This window comes from Emys orbicularis, chromosome 11, assembly GCF_028017835.1.
Source record: "Emys orbicularis isolate rEmyOrb1 chromosome 11, rEmyOrb1.hap1, whole genome shotgun sequence".
NCBI lineage: Eukaryota > Metazoa > Chordata > Testudines > Emydidae > Emys > Emys orbicularis.
In genome coordinates this window covers 33,812,980-33,836,123 of record NC_088693.1, presented here as the reverse complement: position 1 = coordinate 33,836,123, position 23,144 = coordinate 33,812,980, and the positions used below count along the sequence as shown (strand labels likewise).

Sequence of the window (23,144 nt, the reverse complement as noted above, 5' to 3'; positions counted from 1 at the left end):
TAGAGAACACCTATTTGATCCCATATTTTGATCAAACTACACGTTCATTAAATTGGATTAATTGAAAATACAGTAACTCCTCACTTAAAGTCGTCCCGGTTAACGTTCTTTCGTTGTTACGTTGCTGATCAATTAGAGAACATGCTCATTTAAAGTTGTGCAATGCTCCCTTATAATGTTGTTTGACAGCTGCCTGCTTTGTCCATTGCTTGCAGAAAGAGCAGCCCATTGGAGCTGGCTGGTGGGGGCTTGGAACCCGGGTGGACCGGAAGCCCCCCATCAGCTCCCCGCTCCTCCAAGTTCCCTGTGCAGCAGCCGCCCAGCAGGCTATCAATTGCCGGCAGTTCCGCTGTCCCTCCCCCCACTGCCATGTGCTGCTCCCGGGAGCCTCCTGCTTGCTGTGGGGGGGGAGGGGGAAGAGGAGGGCTAATATCAGGGTGTCCCCCTCCCCCCTGCTCCTGCACCCCGCCTACCCCATCTCCATAGAGCAGGGGTAGAACATGACAGGGCTCAGGACAGAGGGAGGGAGGGAGCGTGCTGGCAGCAGCTGCTGTCTCAACTTCCTGGTCTACTTAAAAAGGCAATCTACTTAGAGTGGTTCAGTGTACTTAAAGGGGCAATGTGCATCTCTCTCTCTCTCTCTCTCTCTCTCTCTCACACACACACACACACACACACACACACACACACAGGGTGTGTGTCTCGGTCTCTGTCTGTCATGCTGTCTCCCCTCCCTCCATTCGTGCTGCCTTGTAGAGTATGAGGCTACATTAACAACAATGTGTTAACCCTTGAGGGTTCAGCCCAGTTCTAGTTCATCATTTAGCAGTAAGGCATTCCCTGGGAAATATCCCACCCTCTGACTCCACCACCTCAACCAAGTTTCACAATCATCATTGCTGTGTACAGTATTAAATTGTTTGTTTAAAACGTATACTGTGTATACATTTTGTGGTGAAAAAAATTCCCTGGACCCAAAAACCCCCCCATTTACATTAATTCTTATGGGAAAATTGGATTTGCTTAACATAGTTTCGCTTAAAGTCGCATTTTTCAGGAACATAACTACAACATTAAGTGAGGAGTTACTGTATTCTGAACAGCCTTGCTACTCACCACTATTTTTATGTCAATGCATTCATATTGGGAACAAAGAAAACATTACAAGTTATTTAAAATTATTTGCATAGTATTGATGTGAAACTCTTTCATTTTTCTCTTCAGGTCCTAAAGGGGTTTCCAGAATGCTTACAAGCTGACATTTGTCTACACCTCAACCAAAACTTGCTTCAGAACTGCAAAGCTTTCCAGGGGGCCAGTAAAGGTTGTCTCCGAGCTTTAGCTATGAAGTTTAAGACAACCCATGCTCCTCCTGGTGACACCTTAGTCCACTGTGGTGATGTTCTCACAGCTCTTTACTTCCTGTCAAGAGGCTCCATTGAAATCCTCAAGAATGACATTGTTGTAGCCATTCTTGGTATGTATTTGCAAACTAAGGAGATGGAATGTCATCTTTCTGCTAGCACAAACTACAGAACAGCAGACTGAAAAGGTCCATTGCCATATTTGGTTCGTGTACCCTGTGAATGACACAGTCAATTTAAAATCAAGCTTCTCAATGACTAATTTAGCAGCACCACCTACATAATATCCTCACCTCATGGGCAGGAAGGGGGCCTGTCTGTATCACAAGTGACTTTGCTGTACAGGGGAAAGGATAGGATCTGGAGAGTCCATGCAGGGAGTGGAGAATCCCTATGCACCAAAGAGCCCAGCTGCCTGTGCATTTAGAATTTTCCCTGATCAACTCCAACATAAATCCCTGCCTACGTTAATATTATTGACACAGCATTAATGTAGGCACTTTCCCCTCCTGTGAGTCAGTCCTATGGCATTGGCTGGTGACAGAATCCTTAGAGGTGAGGTTACAATTGGAGATGGGTGAATAATGGATTTTTCCATGCATTGGCAATTCCAAAAAATTGGGAGGAAAAATTGTTTTGCATCAAAACACAAACGAAATTTTGAAAAATGTAAAAGTAAAAAAAAAATTATTTTGAGTCCAACAAAATGTTTCATTTCAATTTTGAGCATTTTAAACATTTTTCACTGGGTTTTTTTAACAGAATTAAAGGAAATGTTGAACCAAAAAGTCATTTTGAATTTTAAAACTGAAGTGTTTCATTTAGAAAATGTTGAAATTAAATGTTTTGATTTGGGAGAATTTTGGAGGGGAGGGGTCAACTGAAGCAATTTTGACAAGAATTCATGAAATGTTTCGGTGTTGCCAAATCTGCATTTTTCACCAAAAATTGTTTCATGCAAAAAATGTCACCTATCTTTAATTACAGTGGAGTTGTGTAGAACAAAAAGTTTTAACCTTCCTCACTGGAGTCAATAGAAGTTTTGTCATCTACTTCACTGGGAGCAGGATCAAACCCCAACAGAAAAAACAGAGGGGAGAGAGAGGCTAGTGCAGAGACAAATGACCTCCCTATATTACCTGAGTGCCACAGAGGTTTTGTGGTATAACAGACTCCTACTCTTATTGCAACCCTATCCCTCTGGAAGGAATAACGCCAGGAAACTAGAAGGAGAACCATATGGAGCTTCCAGAACACCTTCCAGTAGAGTGTTCAATCTATTCCATGGAGACCATCTTAAAATATGTGAAAATAATTGTAGTCCTCACAGTCAAGAAAAGAAATGAGGGAATTATTTTTATTTTATTGTCTATTGTGCTGTGCAAATGATAGGCTTTTATGCTTGCTTGCTGCTGCATTGGTCAATAAGGGTTTGTGACAGCAAGAATATAAACACATGGGAGAGTACAAGTCAACAATAAAACAATATTGGTCAGAATGATGGGCTGGTTTAAATTAGCCTGCATGAAATTAGCCTGCAATAAAATCTCATTGTAAAAAAACAAAGATAAACAACATTTTGCCAAAAACATCTTGGGCCCTACTATTGCCTCCTGCAGAAAAGCACACAGGAGGGAAAATGGAAACCTCCTGTTGATGCATCCTTCCCTCCACTGGGAAAGGTTTGCAGCCACACACAAGTGGCATGGCCAAAGCCCTCTGCACTGTGCATATGCAGGAGCGGCGCCAGGGTTTTTGCCGCCCTAGGCGGCATCGCTCCTCCTCTGAGCATTCGGCGGCGGGGGTCCTTCCGCTCCGCGTCTTCAGGGCACTTCAGCGGCGGGTCCCGGAGCGAGTGAAGGACCCGCTGCCGAATTTCCGCCAAAGACCTGGAGCAGAAGGACCCCCCGCTGCCAAATTTCCGCCGAGGGCGGCAAAATGCCACCCCCCAAATCCTGCTGCCCTAGGTGACCGCCTAGGGTCGCCTAGTGGAAGCACCGGCCCAGTGCATATGTCCCCAAATCCTCAATGAAACCCTTAGATGTGAGGGGGGTCTGGACAGTCAGTCCCTCCTTGGTGCTCCCCAAGCCCCTTCCTCCTAGCAGCAGGTCATTCAAGAGCCAAGCCGTGCGATCACTATGGATCTGATTGCAGCGGCAAACTAACCCTTTTCTCAGGGGGAGATAATGCAGTTCAGCATTATAATGGAAAAACCAGTAGTCCTGGAAAGTATAATGATACGTAGTTGGACTGCTCCCAGTTCCTCCCTCTCTGGACTGCCATTCCCCCCCAAATTTTCAGAACTCCAACCATGCAGTATATTGGGGGAGGAGGCTTTTTAGCATTGTTGGTTGGGGGGGGGGGGGGGCGGCAAGGTTTGTATGATGGTTCATTGCTACCTCTTTCCAGGCCAGAGCTGAAGGGTGTTTGTGATCATTTTGTCCCCTCTGTGCCTTGCAGAAGAAGGGATTATAGGGAAGAAACAAAGGCCAAGATTTCCCAAATGGCTACTGATTCACTGAATTTGGGTACCCAACTTGAAACACTCTGGGCCCTATTTTCAGAGGAGCTGAGCATCCAAAACTTTGTTTTGAAGTAAATTGGAGCTATGGGTGCTCAGCACTTCTGATAACAAGGTACAAAGTGTCTCAAGATGGGCACCCAAAATCAAAGTTCAAACCTGAACATGTTGGCCAAAATCTTTGTACATTTTTGAAAGACAGATAATGGAGATGAATTCTGGACCCATTTCAATCGGAAGGCCTGATCCCACATACCTCACTGCATGCAATGGAGATTTTGCCTGAATAAAGTGCGGAGTGATTACAGAGTTCCTGGTCCTCCACAGCTACCAGAGATCAGGATGCAGCAGGGATCTTAATAAACGAGGGAACTTCCTTGTCAAAGGGTTCTCTAGTTACTGCGTAAGGCATGGTTCTTTGTGTCTATGTCCTCACACTACATATGCTATGAAAGATCAGACGCAGATTTTGGAAAAACAAGCATGTACATTACTGATGACAATGTTAGTAATAAATACTGTAAATGTGTCAAGGTTGAAGGAAAGCAGAGTTGTAAAAGTATCAGCATGAAAACAGCTCTGTTTACGGGGCTCCTGTCTCTTGAGGTATTGAATTACTGTTCAAAATTAATTCTAACATTGAAAATTGAGTCAGCTTCTTCCATTGCAGATCTTTGGGGAAAGGACTATGTCATCATATATATTTGTACATTTGCTAACACAATGTGGTCTCAATCCAGATTGGGAGCTCTGGGCACTACTGTAATATAAAATATCATTATCAAGAATATTATTTACTACTCTAGATTATATTTTTGTTACAAGAAGGGGCTAGTAGAAATTCTGCATGTATTCTGTTATGGCAGGAATAATGCAGAACTGATTCAAAACAGAGTTTTAAAATTTCCAGGTTTTCCTCTCACTTAGTCCGGTTTTATACCAGTGTAACTCCATTGATTTTGATGGAATTACTCCTCTTACATACACTAGTGTAAATCAGGATAATCAGGTTTTATAACTTCATATCCCATAGTATACGTTTCTTAAAGAGTTATGGGTGCATTCATTTTAATGGATTTCTCATAATTAAAATAATCTGTCTGATTTTGTTTTGCAGGTAAAAATGATATTTTTGGAGAGATGGTACATCTTTATGCAAAACCAGGGAAATCAAATGCAGATGTGAGAGCTTTAACCTACTGTGACTTGCATAAGATCCAGCGAGAAGACCTACTAGAGGTTTTGGATATGTATCCTGAATTTTCTGATCTCTTTCTCACCAATCTAGAACTGACTTTTAATCTGAGACACGAAACTTCAAAGGTACATACAGTAGGTGTTATTTTTTTCTATGATTTTCTTTCGAGTGTATGTGTTAAGTCACAGAAAAGAGAGATCCCTGGAAAATATAAATTCTGGCTCTTCTCTTACACCAAAGTTAAATTGACTAAGAATGGTGTGAGAGTGGAATCAGTTCCATATGATCAAAACTGGAAAATAAATGAAAAACAAAAGGTTAACAGAATTAAAAGCAAAAGGCTTGAGGCCAAATGCTATTAAAAAAAACCAAAAACTTATCTGTGTGGTCCCAGCAAAGTCGGTTAGACCTAGCAGAAGTGAATGAGATGACTCAGGTGATGTTAAACTACCAAGATTTGGTTCTATATTCAAATACACCGCTACCTCGATATAACGCGACCCGATATAACACGAATTCGGATATAATGCGGTAAAGCAGTGCTCCAGGGGGACGGGGCTGCGCACTCCGGTGGATCAAAGCAAGTTCAATATAACGCAGTTTCACCTATAACGCAGTAAGATTTTTTGGCTCCCGAGGACAGCGTTCTATCGAGGTAGAGGTAGTGTTAAGATTTCAACCAGAGGGATTTAGAATATTTTGATACACCCATTAAAAAACTGTTTTGAAATAAACATGAATATAAACTTAAATATATTGACAGTGTCAAATTTCTGTCATTATCAGAAATACAAAATAAACAAGAATCAGGCTACCCTGGTTCCATTTATGACTAATACTACAACAAATGTAATTGTCTTGCAAATCTTCTTCCACAGTTCTGTCCTCTTGGACTACATTTCCTATATTCAAAATTAACTAATAAAACATATGAAGCACTCTTGGTAGGACACCCCACGCTTGTCTTCTCTACTCTGAACCTGCTGAACCTCCGCTTGTCTCTCCTCCCACCAATGACTTCCTTACGATGCCTCCCTGCCCACAGTGTCCCCTTCAAGAAAGGAGAAGGAAGTGCAGCCTGGGTAGAGTTTACATCTCCCTGGAAGTTTGTCAATCAGGATTTGGAAAAAAAAAATAGAGAGTTGGATATTGGCTGAAGGGAAGGATGCTTCTGGCTAACAGGAGCGAGAGGTGTTGCATTAGTTTGGATGGAATAAATGGGCCCAAAGAGTCAAAGGTGTTAAGATATTGTCACAGTCCAACATTAAACAGTGTTAAACAAGACTTGGGGTTTGATATACAGAGACATCAGCCTGCATAGTACCATGGCAAATACATAATTAAAAATCTTGTTAACCTTTTATTAAAGATACAGAAAAGAATGGGGGGAATTTGCATTATTTGAAATCATAGAATAGCTGGATTGGAAGGGACCTCAGGAGGTCATCTAGTCCAACCCCCTGCTCAAAGCAGAACCACTCCCCAGACAGATTTTTGCCAGAGATCCCTAAATGGCCCCCTCAAGGATTGAATTTACAACCCTGGTTTAGCAGGCCAATGTCAAACCACTGAGCTATCCCTCCCCGCTAAAGAAAAAAAAGAAATCCATGGCACCTTTAATAAGTTACCATCTGCCAATGGATAACCCAATAACAGTTCAGGAGACAGAAATGTAAAGTCTTAAGTAAAGCTTTCATTTTAACATCATCCCTTGTTCTCTTGCCTTTTAGCCGTAAAGTTTTTAGGAGGAAACCCCTTGTCTGACAGTCTTTTAGATGGTATCAAAGATAGTAATCACTGTCCTTTTGGGGGAAATGGGAGGAAGTTAGTTGAGATGGGCTGGGGGTTTCTAAACAGATGGGCTGTTGTTGCTGAAGTTCAACCCCATTTCCTAGAAGACAAAACAAGACACAAACACACAAAAGGGGAGAGGAAACAACAGCAAAGATAGAAAATGCGGCTTCTATCTCTGATGTTGAATCTCACTTGCAACCTCGCTGCTGAAAAAAAAGGAAGGCACAACACACAGTCTCATCAGTCACTCCGAGACCTGGCAAACTTATACCAGCATCAGGCTATTTAGGGCATTCCTTTTAACTGCCTCTTTCTGGTCACAGGCTCTCAGCAGTGTTGCAAAATATACAGTTTTTGCCAGCTAAATTAGACTCCTCTTAGACAGAAGGCAAAAGGAGAGGGAGAGGAAATAAGGTGGGGGAAGGAAAAGAATACACAGAGTTGGAGGAGCAGGGTGTGATAAAGTCTCACATCCCAAGTAGTGGTTGGGATTTAGCTGGAGCCAGGTACAGGGGCGGCTCTAAGCACCAGCAAAGCAAGCACGTGCTTGGGGCAGCCCACTTGCAGGGGTGGCAGGGATTCAGCATGGGAGCGGAGAACCAACAGGGGAGCTGTAGTTCCTTGGTTAGCTCCCTGCCTATAGAGCCAGCCCTCAAGCAGGGAAAGAACTACATTTCCCAGCATTCCCTTGGCCACTACCAACAGGAAAGAGGGGGAGGGAGGGAGGTAGCTGAGACCTCATGCTGCAGTGAATGGAGAGCTGCACTGGGAAGGGCAGGGATACCATATTTTAACATTCAAAAAATAGGACACTCCACGGGAAGGGAGGGTAGCCCCACCCTGCCACCATCCACTCCCTCCGACTGCCCCCCACAGAAACCCCAACCCATCCAACCCTTCCTGCTCCCTGTCCCCTGATCACCCCCTCCCGGGACCCCTGCCCCTAACTGCCCCCCAGGATCCCACCCCCTATCTAAGCCTCCCTTCTCCTTGTCCCCAACTGCCCCCTCCTGAGACTTCCCCCCGAGGACCCCACCCCCTACCTGTCCCCTGACAAACCCCCGGGACTCCCATGCCTGTCCAACCGCTGCCTGTCCCCTGACTGCCCCCCCCCAAACCTCCGCCCCATCCAACCCCCCAGCCCCCTTACCGTGACACTCAGACCAGCGTGTCTGGCTCCGCGCAGCGCCAGACACTGCTGCATACATGCTGCCATGCTCCCCCGCAGAGCCACAGCCCCCTCCCCTCCCTCCCCCCCCCAGCACCTGCCTTCCAGATTTGAACACCTCAAAATTCAGGAGTGCTCAAGCTCAGTTTGGGCAGCTGTTACTTCATTTCTCCCAAATCAAATATACTGATCCACTGTAACTTGCTGTAGAAAAAGTAGGATAAAATTGAGCAAGAAATGCTTCCCAGTGATTATTAGGACTGGAATTGCTATTTTCAACAGCCATTGCCTTTTTTGTTTGTTTGTTTGTTTGTTTAAAAGGAAGACAGTGATATTGCATTGGCAAATTCCCCATAGAAAGAAAGAGAGGAACAAAAGAATAATAAAGGCACCTCAACTTTTCTTCATTTATGTAGGACAGTCTTATAATATGCATCCAGATATCCTCCAGTCACACAAGCTGAAAATTGTTCCACTTTACTGCAGTTCTGTAACCATATGGGAACCAATCCTGTCTGTGTTCTGTGCACATCTAAAATTCCTGCTGAATGACCTGCCGTGGGAGCGAGTTACCAGTGACCCAGGGCTGCGGCGACAGGAGGGTGCAGGTGGGGGGGGGGAGAGAGAGCCCAGGGCTGGGGCAGCAGGGGGGTCCGGTGAGGAGCCCAGGGCTGGGACGGGGGGCAGCCAAAAAATTTTTTGCTTGGGGCGGCAAAAAACCTAGAGCCGGCCCTGGCCAGGTAGAGGTGACTATATCTTCTGGCTCCCTCTTTTTTGGCCTAGTCTGGTCAGGACACCTTTCAGGATTAGGATGAAGATCCAGGGTCCCAGGAGACCATGGGGCAGCAGGTATGATGGTGAAGCTCGCTCCTTCCCCTTCTCTCATCTTTCAGTCAGTCGGTGTTCTGGCACCCAGCTTTTCCCCTATGGGCTCTTTGTTTTTAAGAACCCCAAAAGGGACTGATGGGCAAAATAGTCCGTCCACTCATTATTTTATCCACCAATTAGGCCTAATTTCTAACACACCAATTTTGGTTTATTGATTTCCAGTCCCATGCTTCTCTTGTTTGCCAGCATGATTTGAAACACAATCCTTGAATTCTCAGTAGTCCTTTCTGTTTGGACTAAGTCAGTCTTTGTCTCCCTTTCGTACCTTTTCCCATCAGCATTTATTGTAAGTGGCTATTGTGACCATTTATAAACCTTCACTCACTTTTTACTGTTGAGCTCCCAATTAGGGTACATTTGTAGGCCTAATCACCACAACATAATCCCTCTTTTTCTGTTAACCAGTTCTGCCTACGATCAGACATTTGTTCATAATGTCACAAAAAACATATTTCAATTTAAGCATATAGAGGAGGATGGGGGAGGGTACTTGGTTATTATTTATCCCACAGCTGGCATTTACAAATCTTATTTGATTACATCTTACCAAAATTACAGTTAAACCTTCCAGATGTTAACAAAAGCTAAGAACTTACCACTTACTTCTTTTGTAGCTAAAACAAATCTCAAACAGCTGCTGTTATATGACTGTAAGATGTTTAAAAACAAACCAGCTGTTATCAGTTCTTTGGCTGTATGCCCAGAATGGGTAAAGATGGGGGGGGGGAAACTTTCCCCTTCTTTTTGCCGCTTACACATTCAAAGCTGCATATTTACACAAACTGTGAAAATTTATGTACCAATGGTTAAACTTTGTCACATGGAGAAATTTGTTTAGCCCTGATGGCATTTTTACCCAAGCGTATTGCCTTCTTTTACAAAGAAGCAACAAGATGATGTTCTTTAGGAATCACTTCTGCATTTGAGCTATTTCAGAGGTGGGCAAACTATGGCCCGTGGGACCATCCTGCCCGGCCCCCGAGCCCCTGGCCTGGGAGGCTCGCCCCCGACCCCTCCCCTGCTGTCTTCCCTCCCCCGCAGCCTCAGCTCGCTCGCTCTGCCGCCAGCGCAATGCTCTGGGCTGTGAGCTCCTGGGGCAGCGCAGCTGCGGTGCTCTGTGCTGCGTGGTGGCGGCAGCGTGGCCCAGCTCCAGCCAGGCGGAACAGCTGTAGCGCTGCCAGCCACCAGTGATCCAGGCTGCGGTAAGGGGGCAGGGAGCGGGGGGGTTGGATAGAGGGCAGGGGAGTTCAGGGTGGTGGTCGGGGGGGAACGAATGGGGGTAGGGGTCCCAGGGGGGCAGTCAGGAAGGAAGGGGGGTTGGATGGGGCAGCGGGGGGCAGTCAGGGGCAGGGGTTCCAGGGGCAGCCAGGGGACAGGGAGAAGGAGTGGTTGGATGGGGCAGGAGTCCCGGGAGGGCAGATAGGAGGTGGGGGCCGGGCCATGACCCCCTCCCCTAACCGGCCCGCTATACAATTTACAAAACCCGATGCGGCCCTCAGGCCAAAAAGTTTGCCTGCCCCTGAGCTATCTGTAACACCCAAAGGCAGTAAAACTTAGCAGGCATTTGTACTCTGACAGACCTTGCCCACCTTTTTCACTGCCAATATTTGTGAGGGCAGCTAAGCCCACCATGAGAATCTAACCTGTGGAACAAAAAAAATTGACACCACAAACAAAACAGAAAAAAAATTGCAAAAACATAAAACAAGAATAACCCCAAAACATTGCAAAAACAATAAGGAAAATATATTTTAAAAACAAAAACAACAAAAATTGCAAAAACACAAAATCACAAAAGTCTTTTAGATGGTATTAAAGATGGTAAAGACTATTCTTTTTGGGGAAAAGAGAGGAAGCTAGTTGAGCTAGACTCAGGGCTGGCCTCAGGGGTGGGCCACCTGGGCAGCTGCTCAGGGTGCCCAGTCGTCAAAGGGGTGCTATGCAGCAGCGCAGGGTTGTGCGCTGCTGGTGTAGTATCAGAAACTGCTCCCTGAGGAGGGCATCCAGATTTCTCCCTGCTTCCTCCTGGCAGAGCAACATGGGGGGAGTGGTGACACAGATACTGCATGCACCCCCAATGTTCCTCCGTGCTCCTCTAGAGAGCTGTTGGGGGGGGGGGAAGCAAGGAGCAACACCAAGAGCTCCTTGCATCCAGGTCACTTTCCCCACTTGGGCTGTGCTCTGAGGCAAGCAGCAGGAGCTGCTGCTGTCTGCCCTCCCCTTACGTAGCCCAGATGGGGAAAGTGACCTGGATGCAGGGAGGTCACTCCTTGCTCCCCCCCCCCACACACACACAGCCCCCTAGGGGTGCATGGAGGAGCAACGTTCTAGGGGGAGCAAAGGAATAAAGTCAAGAAGGAAAGTGATACTTCCCCCGCCCCCGATGTGTAAAGTCTTACATCCTAGGTGGTGGTCAAGATTTACCCAGAGGCAGTGGAGGTGGCAATGTTACCTACCTCCCTGTTTTGGCCCAGTCTGGTCAGGACATCTTTCAGGATTAGGATGAAGAAGGTCTGGGACGTTAGGAGACAGTGGGGGTGACAGCTATGGTGGTGAAGCTTGCTCCTTCCCCTCTTTTTGTCTTTCAGTTAGCCAGTGCTGACCTAAGTTCCTTTTTAAGGACACCAAAAGGGAGTGATGGGCAGAAAAGCCTATCCTCTCATTGTATTGGAAATTAGACCTAATTAGTGGATAAAACATCAATTTTGGTTAATTGATTTTTAGTCCTACACTTCTCGTTTCCCAGGCATGATTTAAAACACAGTACTTGAGTTAGTCCAGTAGGCCTTTCTGTTTGGACTAAATCAGTCTGTCTCCCTTTCCCTTCAACATTTATTGGTATTGGTTATTGTGACATTTTACAAACTTTCACTCACTTTTCACAGTTAAGCTCACACTTAAGGTAAATTTGTAGGCCTAGTTATCACAACACAGGAGGAACAAGAGAGAAGCACCTAGGTAGCTTTGCTTAACACTTAATGCCGTAGAAGTGCATCTAGCCATGTCCAGAAAGTATGGGCTATACTGCACAGTGGATCTGTCCCTTTATAGTTGTATATTTGAAAAACTTAGTTAAAATTTAGATTTAATTATTCCTGCTATACATCACAGTATTCCAGGTTTTCCAGTATATTTTAAAGTAGAGATAATACAGCCTTAGTATGGAGAGACCTCCCTGTAGCACTCTGCTCTTGAATCCATGCTGAGACATGGGGAAGACAGAGACCACTGGGATTTTGTACGCAAATGACGGGCACGAGGGTTGCTGATCAGCAAAGTACAAATCAGGGAGGTTCTACATATGTTTTAGGTTTTTGTTGTTGTTTTTTTAATAGAATATATTAAAAGTCACTTTATAGAACAAATCATGTTATGTTTAATGCTGAGCCTTTTCATAAAATTTTTATTTTTTTTTCTTTACAAAATTATCCTTTCTGTGCCATATGTTAACTCTGCTTTGGAAAGGTCATCGCTGTTATTTAAATGTTAGATATACTTTACTGATACATTGAAGATAGGCCTGAAACTCTGCATATTTGAGAGCTTCTGGAGGATAGAATTAGTTCTACATGATAGGGACTTGTGAGCAACTATTTCCTGTACTTTCATTATAATAATGTTTTATAATTATTTTTCTCCTTGGAGGCTCGTTGTCAGTTAAAATGAAACTCTATCCATCATGTGTGTCAAAAATCCATGATGTAGAACCCAGAGACAGTCCCCTTACACCCATCCTCCCCACCTATTAGTTCCTTGGGGGTGGCTCCTGATTCTTACTGCCCCACCCATACACGCCCAAGTGAAGAAGCAACTAGAGACACCTTTGGGGTTCCACACAGTGGGAAGACACCCTTGCCTATGAATTCTCAGGAACACGGTCTTCACTAGTAACTCACTGACTAACACAATGTTTCTCAAATGCGGCCACTGTGGCCGCATGCAGCCACCAGGGGCTTTTCATGCAGCAATGACAGCCTCCTGGGTGGTGATGGGGGGAGGCAAAGCATCAGCCCTTCCCACTCCTCCTTATTGCTCCTGGAGAGAGGTGGGACACAACGCTGCAGGAGCAAGGTGAGTTCTTGATCCACGCTGGGGGGTGGGGGGTTGGGCGGCAGGCTCCAGCGGCAGGACTTCAGGAACCTGGCTGTGCGGCCCTGGGCTCCGACTGCGGAGCTTCAGTCTCCAACCCCTCGTTCCAGCTGTGGGGCAGCAGGCACTGGCCCCCGGCTCCAGTCCCAAGCGAGCGGCGGCAATTCGGCGGCAGCTCTACCGCGCCGCTTCATTCTTTGGCGGCAATTCAGCGGCCGGCCCTTCCCCTGAGGGACCCTCTGCCGAATTGCCGCCGAAGACCCGGACGTGCCGCCCCTTCCCATTGGCTGCCCCAAGCACCTGCTTGCTGCACTGGTGCCTGGAGCTGGCCCTGCAGCCTAGGCTCTGGTGCTGTTCCCCTGCCCTAACTACACGGCAGCAGGCGCCAACCCACAGCTCTGGCCGTGCGGCCCCTGGCACTGATCTCCTGCCCCAGCTGCGTGGCATCAGGCTTCCCTGCACAGCAGCAGGCCCCAGCCCACAGCTCTGTTCCCACGTAGCGGCAGGCGCTGACTCCTGGCTCCGGCACTCAGCTCTGGCCCTACAGCAGCAGGCACTGGCCCTGGGCACTGACTCACAGCTCCGGCTGCGCGGCAGCAGGTTCCGATCCCTGCCTCCAGCCACGCAGTTCCTGTCCCCAGCTCCAGGCTCTGGCTGAGGGCACTGAGCCCCAGCCCTGGCTGCATGGCAGCAGACACCAGGCCCTGGCTCTGGCCACGTGACAATGGGGCTCATCACCCATCGCCCTTGGCCACTGCTGCCTCCTACGGCCCCATATCCATTGCTCCTGGACCCCGGTGCCTTCCTGGTCTCGCATCCATCCCCCATTGCCTGAGGTCCCCACAGTCTCCCCCGGCCCCGCATCCATCCCACCATCACCTCTGGCCCCTGCTGCCTTCCCCTTTGGACCCTGCATCCAGGGCTTAATGGGTCCTGGGGCTTGCTGAGAAAAGTGATATTAACAAACACGCAAGTATCACTTTTCACAGCAGACTTACTAGATATCTGTGAAAAGTGATACTTGTATGTTTGTTAATATCACTTTTCATAGCCTCCCAGGTAAGTGCGCTGTGATATTAACAAATATACAACGGTCACTTTTCACAGCAAGCCCCAGGACCCAATAAGCCCTGGGTGGGGGGCTGAAGGGAAAGGCAGCATTATTTTTATTATTGAGTCTGCCAAAAAAAACCTACAAATACAATGACTTGGATGTGAATCTGTGCATTTTTAATTGTTTTTCCTAAAGTTAATTAAGTATTTTAGGGGAAAGTGTCACTGTGGCCACCAGTGAGAGTTGGCGGCTGCACTGTGAGGCCACCAAAAAAATTGTTGTGAGAACACTGCACTAACATAACTCTCAAAATAATATGTAAATGATGCAATCAGCACATTTGTGACCAATGTGCTTTTGGAAACTCCAGGCGGTCCCATTTTTTTATTTAGCCGATAGATGCCTGTGCCTGGCTATCCCTGAGCTATTCCTACCTTCTTTTCGCCTAGCTTTTCTCTCCATTATTCCATCTGTGGGGCACTGTTGTGAAGTCCATATAAATCTAAACCTCATCCTTCAGGACTACAATGAGAGTGGCAGCAAGAGCAGTAAATGTTTCACCGTCCCTTCTTCCCAGCCCAGTCACATGACCAAGCAACTTGCCAATTGGCATGTCCTCTCTCACCAGTAAGAGGAAGGGAAGTGGGTTCAAAGCCCATGCCTTGTGCATATTCACACACAGCACTGCCTTCATGCCATATCATTTGTTTTTAAATACATTATCAGCATGTTATTGCTCAATTTTTTGGCACTAAAAACAATTCAAATGTGTTAAATGCTTCTTGAATCCATTTCTGCAACAAAAAGCACAAGTTAAAACTTCATGTAGACAACAAGATAAGATGGATAAAAAGAGAAACCACAACTTTCAACTACAGAAAAAATGTTTCAATGAGGTGAATTGGAGAGGGAGGAAGGGAGGGACTGGACAGATAATAAAGAGTAAAATGCATGGTGTTTATCAACCTTATATTTATCGTTGTAAAACGTAACCTTTGTAATCATTACCATGTAATTAAACATCACAGCTAATTATAATCAGTTACCACATTACTGCCTGCAATAATACACATCCTTTGTAAGAGCTTATTTTAATTTTTTTTCTTATTTAACTTCACCACGCTTTGTTACTTAAAAAACACTATTCCAAGAAGCTCAGGAGCTGATGACAACACACTCATGCATTATAGTGAACTAATTTGTCTGGACATTATTATTTCAGCATCAGATGGTAACACTGCTGGAATTGTTCCATGTGATCATTTTAATTATTAATATTGAGCTATGTCAATAGTGTTTTCATTCGATCCTGACTGAGTAGTGTAATCTTGCCTTCCTTAAAACAGGAACATGATTAACAGTCAATCGCCTATTGATAATATACTGTTTTCAAATGGGACTAATCTGTCATTGCATTACATGTTTCATTAATCAAGGCTGATCTCATAATAAGATCACAAACCACTAATGATTCGGATGGAGATAACTGCAAACTTCGAAGAAGGAAATTGTCCTTTGAAAGTGAAGTAGAGAAAGGTAATTAACTTCATGTCTTATATTTAATAGACAGCACTGGGACATTATTCATTGATATTTAAGAGGGTATTCTTTTCACTGGGTAACAGAGATACATTAAGGTTCCATTGCAGCAATTACTTGTGAGCTACTCAAGGTTTTGTGGCTCAGCAGGCAGGGAGTTGTACGCAGTGGCTCTCAAAATAATTACACACGGACACTGGATATCAGCTTCACCTTACCATGACTCCTCAACCACCACTACAGATCCCATTGCTTTATATGTGTATATACTTAGACAACATCGTGTCCTGCAATATCCTATTAAAATATTTGGAGATTCTAGTCTGTTGGATTTTTATTAGTCGTATTAATTGTATTCTCCCACTAAGCAGTGATTTTGTGCTTGATGCAGGCTAGTGTTTCTCAGTTCCTGTGATATCCCTGAAATTATAGCATTTTGTCTGCAGTGTACAATATATAATTGTGTGTGTGTGTGTGTGTGTGTGTGTGTGTGTGTGTGTGTATACACACACACATACACACTCACCCTAGTGAATTTGTGCCTCAATTGGCAGTGTGCAGATGGGTCTCTTGGCCGGTCTTCAGGTAGCATTTTCTATGCTTACATGTAACATAAAAGGCCATTGGGAGTAATCAGAATGGAGGGGAGCATTTGGCCAAATATTAACTCAGGATACCAGCATTAAGAGCTCACAAATACCAAGGGCATTGGTTAGGTACTCATGAAGGAAGCTAAATTAAAACTTGTATGCCTTTCTTTGGAGCTGGGTGAATCCCGTTCGCGCGCGCGTGTGTGTGTGTCCAATTATTTATTTGGCAAATCAATGTTTCTGGCATTTGCCCCACTCTGCCTTTCATGTTCCACTGTTAAAGGCCAATCCTAAATGCAGGTCAACACTTTGAGAGCCAAAACTTGCTGATGATAAATGAAGGACAGGTGGAGTGCTGGAAGAAGAAGGACTTTAGACCAGTGTGTTCCTGGTTAGCAGAATGGCATTACCATTTTATCAAAGCAGCATCTTTGAGCCATGAAGCCACAAGTGACAACACATCTGGCAAGAAAATGCCCCCATGAAATATTCAGTCTGCTCATCAAAAAGAATCTGTTGACAGAGGTGCCTTACCTCAATAACCTTCACATTTCTTATCAGAAAACATACCCTGCCTCCTAGACAATATGGAAGTGATTTGTCAGCCTGTGCTTCCTGCTCAGAATAGCCTGCTAAAATGCCAGGAGGGTGGCAAAAACTGTTTTTTTCCTCTTACCAGTAGTTCTTGCCTGCTAAATTATGAGTCTCGCTGAGCAGTCTTCCAATTGCTGGCATTCTTTCACATTACTTTTGACAGGATGTCATTTGCCACAGTTTTGTCAATGAAAATAGCATGCCTTTGTGGGAGAACAAAAATGAATGGTAGCCTACCCCTAAATTCTGGTAATTATAATATGTTATCTGGCTGGCTGAGTCACACCAGAGAGAGAAACTCCACTTCTGGAGAGAGGGTAACCAGTGAGAGTGTAGAGTTTTGGTCCCAACGGCACACTTCTTCCCTGCCCTAGTCTATGCTGCAAAACTCTGCATGCGGCCATAGCTGTAACGGAGCACATGGAGTTGTTTTTCTGTAGCCTGTCGCAGGGCCTGTGTTGTTCTGTGAAGAACCATGGCAGTTCCACTGATTTCAAGGCCTTCCACACCTGTGGGAGGGTGTTAGAACAGAATTTGGCACATTCTAACTTAGACCACAATCGATAAACAGTTTGGGACAGACAGTACAGCAGTTTGAGTGGTACAGCACAAAAGGCACAGCCCTTGGCTGAGAGACATATTTATGGTCACAGTCTTGTTACTGTTTAGATAAAATGTTGTATAAAGAACTTTTAACAGTCATATTTTCGCTTCATAAATAAAATCTCTAAAAATTAAGCAATCCGTGCATGTTCTTATGAGGTTTCAATGTTTTAAATCTCAGTAAAATCTTAATGATTTATATAGTCAGTTGTTCATGTTGCCTCTCTAGTGCGGTACCTAACTTACATTCTTGATCTTACAGAAGGGGGGCTCTTTTTAATAGACATATGGACCTCCTGCTAGTGCTTCCCATTCAGCTGTTGACCAACTGGTAAATTATACTGTTTGAAATTGCACTTGTCCCTTTTTGGTGTGAGCCTACAGTAGTTTGAGATTTTCTCCCTTGTGGACTGTTAAACATGGATTTGTATTTCTCTCTCCCTTCAGTTCATGTGAGCCTGATTTGGACCTTGTTGCCCTGGTAACTCATTGTGCAATAGTTTCATCAGGGACTTAAAGAGCTGTGAGATATTGTATATGATTTATCTGCAGTATGTACTCACTTTCTTTCCTAGAAATGGGACAATTAATTCAGTCAAGGTAGTTTGTGATTTGCTGAACAAGCATTGCACTCTCGTGTGGTGATACAAGACTGTCTTACTCTACCACAGACGCATTTCCAGCATATTCTAGATGATTCACCACATATCTGATCTTAGCTTCTATGTATGGCTTATTCTTTAATGGCCAAACCCTGGTCCCAGAGAGCTATGTGGTGCAGAGCTAGCTGCAGTTCTGTAGCCCAGCCTGACTCTGTGGTTGCCAAGAGCAGTTGGAATCCTGAGAGAGCCCTCGTTAGGGGTTGCCACATGTCCACTACCTGGCAGTTTTACCCTCACACTTACCCAGTGGGATTCCATGACTCTTATCCCATCCCATCTTTTGGGAATAGTGTTGGGGGGTGGGGGTCCTCTGTGCATATGCAGAGCACCACCACAGCTGTAGAAGCCAGTTGCCACAGATGACTGACAGTCATCCACAGAAATTCTTACCAAGTTTACTTGGGCCCAACAGTGCTACTGGCTGACAGTTTGTAAGCAGAGCTGTCAGCCAGGGTGAAGTTTTCTCCTCAACCTAAACAGGTGAGAAGCAATGGGGTGGTACAGTGCCTTCACCTATGCTTTTGCCTCCTGGCCCACCCACAGGGGAACATTTTTTCCTTTCTTCCCCATTCCCCCTCTCTCTCTCTCTCTCTCATAACAGGTCAGTAGGAGTTATCCCAACCTCATGGCCCACTGGGTGGGGAGAAGGGGAAAAGTAGTTAACCCTGAATTCAGACGTGCTGTGGACCCACTCTACTCCACCCACCTATGCTGGCCTGGCCATCTTCAGGGTCAATAAAGCCAGCATAAAACCCCCATATGTGGCATAAAGGAAGTCATGGCATTGAGGTCATGGTCAGAATTTAGCCCTGAGAGTAAATTCATGGGTAGTAGGGCTTTGAAAACACTTTTTTGGTGAGCTAGTCAGACTTCCTGCATCATTACTCACTCTGGTGTCATTTAATTTTTTGTTAACATTGGCATTGATGGTATCTAAGAACTTCACCTCATTGGGTCTATTCCAGCATATAATCATTCTTACCATGGAGAGATGTTCTCCATGTCAGCCTGGAATTCATTTTGTCCTTAGCTGAAAGCTATCAGATGCACACAGAAATATGATGAACCTCAAGAGGCAATCGGTTGTGAAGACTATCCATTCCAAGCAGAAGATTACTTCAGGAAGAATGAGGTCAAACTGTATTAGTGATCTTTCAAACTCCTTTGGACAGGGCATGTAAAATCCATTAGCCACATCCAGGATAGTTGTTTTAAATGCACCATCTTAGATGCAGTAACTTGAATGGAATGATGATGTCCTTGAAGTAAACAGAATTACTCTGGATTTTCATCAGTGTAAAAGAGATCAAAATCTGGCCCACGCTTCTAGGGCAAAATCTAGTGAGAGGCATATTGTTCTGTTAATACCCATCGATTCAGTGAAAATCGTTGTTTTGTCAACTTATTTGCCAACTAGTCCAGGACGAGACACTTAACTCTTGACAGGAAAATTTTATTTTCTTGGATTTCATTTTAGGAGCCCACAAAAGAAAGTCTCTATGAATCCTGCTGATTGCATTTGCCCAGCTTGAAAGCAAGAAATGTGTTCCTCAAATCCTACATTTTGCAAGGACTCCCTGACAGCAAGTATATAATCATCAGACAATCCATCACTGCAGTTGTCCATCTGCTCCTATTGCAGCCTGTCCCAGGGGAGCACAGCTCCTACAAGAGCCTTGTTTCCAAGGGTAACTCCTACTGAAGCAGTTTTCCCATGAAATGTGGCCTTCTGGAAATGTATATGCAGTCATACATACTGTCAGCTATCAGAGAAAAATAATCTTGTAGTGGAAGATAAGCTCTGAGTATAAGAGACTGGAATTCTATCATTGGAGTCAGAGATCCTTCGGCCTTCACCCTGCATCATTTTGTATTACCCTCACATTGTCATCTCAGTAACATTAAGATTGTGGCAAAACCAGACAAAGCTCAAAATATTCAGAGATCAGGCTCTCACTCCATCCCTAACTCATGCCATTGTGCTAAAAATGGCACAAAAGAATAAGTTAAGGATTGAATGTTTGCTTTAACTTTGAAGTTTCTGGCTTTGAATTTGACACACATTTACAGTCACTCAAAACTAGCTCTTTTTTATTCAATTTAAAGAAAGGAAAATAAATCTTTATGGAAAGGTTATCTAGCCTGTATTTGCCTGCTGTCCCATTTCCCAGAGTAAATACACTTAAGGTGCTATAAAAATAATTACATACACAAAAACTACATTAAAAGAGCATTATTAAGGTTGCAAAGTCAGGCATTCAAAAGTCAGGAAATGCCAGAATTAAGGCTCTCTGTGCAACTTTAATTCAGCTCCCTTATGCCTATACATTATAACACAGTCTAATTCCATGATCACATACTACTTTTTCCAGAAGTCCCCTGCTTCATTCAATGCACAGAATGCATGGTGCTCACTTAGTAAGCAGCTATTCAATATTTTGTTTGCTTCATTAATGCAGTATGTAGGTGCTCAACAAGGTAAATTAGCTGCACAAAGCGTTGTCCTTGGTGGAGTTCAAAGTGGATTCTTCTCTCAGGTTCAAGAAACTTTTCTAGGAGTTCTTGTGTGTGCACAGATGTTAGTGTTCTTTTCTTTTCTGCTATGGCATGGTTGCTTTGGCAAACACAGAAGAGTCTAGCAATGTAGTCTTGAAATGGCCAGGCTTTGGCTTAGTCTTCCCTCTTCAAATATATTGTTCCAAAGCCAAGCAGTCCTTTCTGGGAATGCTTTTTCTTCATTTCTCATTAATTTTGTCTGAGACCTTGTTAGGTGCAATGTCTCAGAAGAGCACAGCCACTTAGGAAGGTAGTAACAGGTCAAGGTCGCATCATGTAATGGGTCATAAACACATAAATATGGCATTGTTGTAAAATTCAGCTATGAATGAATCTATGATGATTTCAGGAGTCTTCACATCAGTCATATTTTATTTCAATTAAAATCTGGAATCACTTTTAGTTTCCCAAAATTTGAAGCTGTCTGTGGAATGACTTCAGCACCATTCATTAGATACAGTGAACTTTAGCACGGCCTTTCATTATGGCCAAAGACTGTCACTGTAACTTTCCACCATTTAAAGAAAAGTAATTTCAGAACAACAAAATCCCACATTAAAATAACACTATGAGATGCTTTAAGCCAACAAAAACAAAGAGGCTGCCAGTCTGTCCTTAATTCTCACTCCGCTGAGTATAGTGTGGAACATATGGGATATAAAATTACCCACTGTTCAGAGACCTTTGCAGTATTCAAGTGCATTGAAGTTGGTTAAGGACAGAGTTCGAGGCTCAATTCCACAGCTTTTGTCAGCTTGTTTCAGAGCAATAGAGCCAAATGTTCTGCCTGGCCATAACCAGTTTTCCATTTTTGCACTCACAATTTAGCTCTTTTGTATGTCTAAGAACCAAACTGCACCCACAATCAGATACTTACACATCTAAATTACCTAATTAGTGATCAGAATTGGTTTGGTAGAAAAACTGCAGATGTTTGCATTTGCAATTTGTGTGTGCAAAGGTGGAGGCCGTCATTTAAAAATATGGCCCCTAAATTTGTGTGTACATATTCTACTTCAATTGGAAAATAAATCTACTGAAGCCCTCAGAAATAATGTCGTCTTCCGTAATAATGCTTTGCCCTTCCATAGTTTTTTCCATCTAAGGATTTCAAAGCCCTTTACCAAAATGAATGTGTTAAAATTCAACAGCCCTGTGAACTATGTTTGCATTGTCATCTCTGCACGTTGTGCTTGGCTATCTGTGGATGGAAGATGCTATAGATGTATTGTATAATAGTACAATTATTTCTGGGGAAACAGGCGCTGAGGGTATGTCTATACTGCAGCTGGAGCTCTAGGACCCTGAGAGGTGGGAGGGCCCCAGAGCTTGATGTGCAGCCCTAGCCTGGATGTCTACACTGCAATTAAACATCCCCTTAGCCTGAGCCCTGCGAGCCTGAGTCAGCTGCCACGGGCCAGCCACCGGTGTCTAATTACAGCGTAGACATACTGTGAGTTAAGATACTTACCTAAATCAGAACAGAGATGGGAACAGGAACCAGATCCTGTAACATACAGTCTAGGATTTGGCCTTTATAATAATGTAATCCGAAGGATTCCAAATTACTTCTTATAACTTTCATTTGATGATTTCTTATTGTTTACTTGGTAGGCTCTTAATATTAAAGGCATATTTTAACCATAGCATAAAATTTGTATTGAATCATCTTGCACTGAGTCATTCTCATCTGGAAGAAGAGACAATCTTTCATCCTCACATTCACCAGTACTCAACTTCTGCTATCCCCTCTGATGTAGGACCCAGTGGGACCACACACAATAGTGAACACTACCCCAGGGTTTAAGTGTTTGTACCATCTGACCAAACTTAGCTGGGCATATGGAATTAATCTCTTCTCCACTTGCTTTTCCATCAGTGACTATACCAAGCCATAGTTAACATAATACAACATGCAACTTTCCCTTATGGTCATAGGCTTGTCTAATTAAACACAGAGCAGAATACACATAAAGGGGAGTAGTGCTTACAAGTCATATATTGTTCTATGAATATTAGATAGTATTCATGTTCTTTTTGGTACTACTGAGTGAAAAGTAGTTATTACAGTAGTTAGGAATAAAACTTCACTAGTTTTCTTTGGCCTGCTCCTAGTCTGTGCTAAAGAATCATTCACATATCATGACTATATAGGGATGGAAGATATGCATGTCTTTGTGCAGAAAAGTACAAACTGTGCATCAACAGACTGATTTTTGCAAACATATGGCAGGAGGGGGTGTTGTAAGGAAGTGAAGCAGTGATCAGGTGAGCTCACTGCATGTAAGGTAAGGCCCAAAATGTATTTAGACAGTGTGACAGTGCACGACTCACCGCTGTGGCACCTCCTGCTTGTCATCTCAGTGAATTAGCATTTCCAGCCTCTGGAGTGCCCTCTGCAGGCCAGTGTCCCACTGCCGCTGGCCCCCATATCCCTCCCAGGACCCTGGTGCCCTTTTATCTGGGGTGCTGCCCCCTGGCAATACCCCCACACTCTGCCTCTGGGTCTCCTCTCTGGAGAACC

General features: G+C 44.4%; 1 protein-coding gene across 1 annotated transcript in view; it reads left to right on the top strand.

Annotated features, from left to right (window-relative positions):
- KCNH7 (potassium voltage-gated channel subfamily H member 7) overlaps positions 1-23,144 on the top strand; it is a 338,032-nt gene that overhangs the window by 299,590 nt on the left and 15,298 nt on the right. Inside the window, exons 10-12 of the mRNA XM_065413350.1 lie at positions 1,225-1,477; positions 5,003-5,208; positions 15,513-15,612. Coding sequence (XP_065269422.1) covers positions 1,225-1,477; positions 5,003-5,208; positions 15,513-15,612 — 559 coding nt within the window. The remainder of the gene's footprint in view (positions 1-1,224; positions 1,478-5,002; positions 5,209-15,512; positions 15,613-23,144) is intronic.